Here is a 1,861-nt window from a genome sequence, read left to right on the forward strand (position 1 = left end):
AGATTTGTACATAATAGACATTATATAGGCACACTTTTAAATCACGAATTTAAACATAGTAAACTACGAGGTAACTCGACATTCAATTTGTACCTATGTTTTCTTATTATCTCTTCGACGTAGTCAAAGAGTCATAAGGGCCCTGCTTAAAAAATCAAGAAATTTCAAGAAATTCAAGATTGAATTCAAAACAAAAAGTACAATGTCAAGAAATGGTTAAGATAAGAAACACGAAATTTCTTATCTTGAAAAGACAAGACAAGAAATGCTTTTTAAGACAAGAAATCTTGTCTTGATGAAACACTAAATAATACGAGAAGGATGGTTAATTTTAAAGATAATTATGATATCATCTTTAAATAAGACAAGAAGAAATTTCTATCACACAGTAACGATTCAAATTACCAAACCAACAATTTGATTTTAAAGCATCACTTTATGTAAATATCGGGTAAATTCATTGAAATATGAATTTATAATACAAATTATAATATATAATTATAAGAAATTATATTATAAATTATGTAAATGTATACATTATCATATAAATTATGTAAATTTAAGAAATAAGTTATTACCTGTAATATTTAGCCTGATCTTGTCACTAACAAACAAAACAATTTTATTTTTATTAATCATTAAATATTAAAGTAAAAAAATTATGTTGTAAAATATCACATTCTATAGGATAAATTCAATTATAATGGAACTCGATGCAATTTCATTATTTCAGGTCCAAACTTTGTCAGCACATTCGCATATCAAGATTATGTATTCTTCTTCTATCGTGAAACAGCCGTAGAATACATGAATTGCGGAAAGGTGAGGATTTTTTATTCGATAATTTCTTAATCCTGAATAAATTTTGTTAATTATTTTAAATTTACTTTTAATTGTTTTTATGAAAAAATTATTAAAATTTAGAGATTTATAAAGGAACGATTTGAACTGTGTCCCGCTATATACACACATTCTCTTTATTTTTAACTCGTCAAGATTAAACAAATTCCGTACTGTAATTCTTGTGTTAGACGTTTGGAATGAAAAAGATCTCTTATATAATAGATCTAGAAAATAACACATCCGTTTATAAAAATATAGAAATATTGAAAAATGTAAAATATCGATCGATTGCTTCACAAGTTTGATTCACATTATATAGTCAGTCTACTCGCGAGTTGGGAGAGTCTGTCAGCACGATAAGGGCGGGCCACACGCATTTAGCGACAGATGGACGAGTTTCCTGAAAGCGAGGCTCAACTGTTCGGTACCGGGAGAGTACCCCTTCTATTTCAACGAAATACGTGAGTATGCATATGCGCGGTCCTTTCGCGGCTTCGATCGTGACTACGCTCGAGTAGTTTCAAACGAGGGCTCTCGCACGCTTCTAAAAGGTCCTCGTAAAAGAGCCTCTTCGATTCTGCGCCGCGTTAGTTCCCACTTAGTGCATATACTGTTCCTCTACTTTTTAAGTTTCCTGCGATTTCCGCCCGATATACTTTTCCGTTCTACGAAATACTGTAAGAAAGAAAATGCAATTTTAAAAAATTTAAAAGTTGCTCTTTTAAAGAGATCCGTAGAAAGAGTGTAGTTGGATTCAACCTTTAGAGGGCGGCAGGGTCTACTTTTTAAATTTTACCGTTTTTTCTTGATAAGATTTATTATAATTTATTATATATTCTTTGCCTCAAAATATAACACTGTTTTAGCGCCATTAATGGCTTTCCATCCTATAAAAGTTAATATTTTATGCAATTTCTTTAATACATAGTCCAATTTACAATATGCTATATCACATGTTGTAAATTGTATACTTTTTAAAATGTAATTATATGTACTTTTTAGATAAATTTATATATAT

At 29.7% G+C, this 1,861-nt stretch overlaps 1 protein-coding gene across 1 annotated transcript in view; it reads left to right on the forward strand.

Annotated features, from left to right (window-relative positions):
• Positions 1-1,861, forward strand: part of LOC108747011 (semaphorin-1A-like) — a 227,487-nt gene that overhangs the window by 216,839 nt on the left and 8,787 nt on the right. The window contains exons 8-9 of the mRNA XM_018484219.1: positions 734-822; positions 1,163-1,304. Coding sequence (XP_018339721.1) covers positions 734-822; positions 1,163-1,304 — 231 coding nt within the window. The remainder of the gene's footprint in view (positions 1-733; positions 823-1,162; positions 1,305-1,861) is intronic.

The sequence above is a fragment of the Trachymyrmex septentrionalis genome, unplaced genomic scaffold (genome assembly GCF_001594115.1).
Source record: "Trachymyrmex septentrionalis isolate Tsep2-gDNA-1 unplaced genomic scaffold, Tsep1.0 scaffold107, whole genome shotgun sequence".
In the NCBI taxonomy this organism is placed as follows: domain Eukaryota; kingdom Metazoa; phylum Arthropoda; class Insecta; order Hymenoptera; family Formicidae; genus Trachymyrmex; species Trachymyrmex septentrionalis.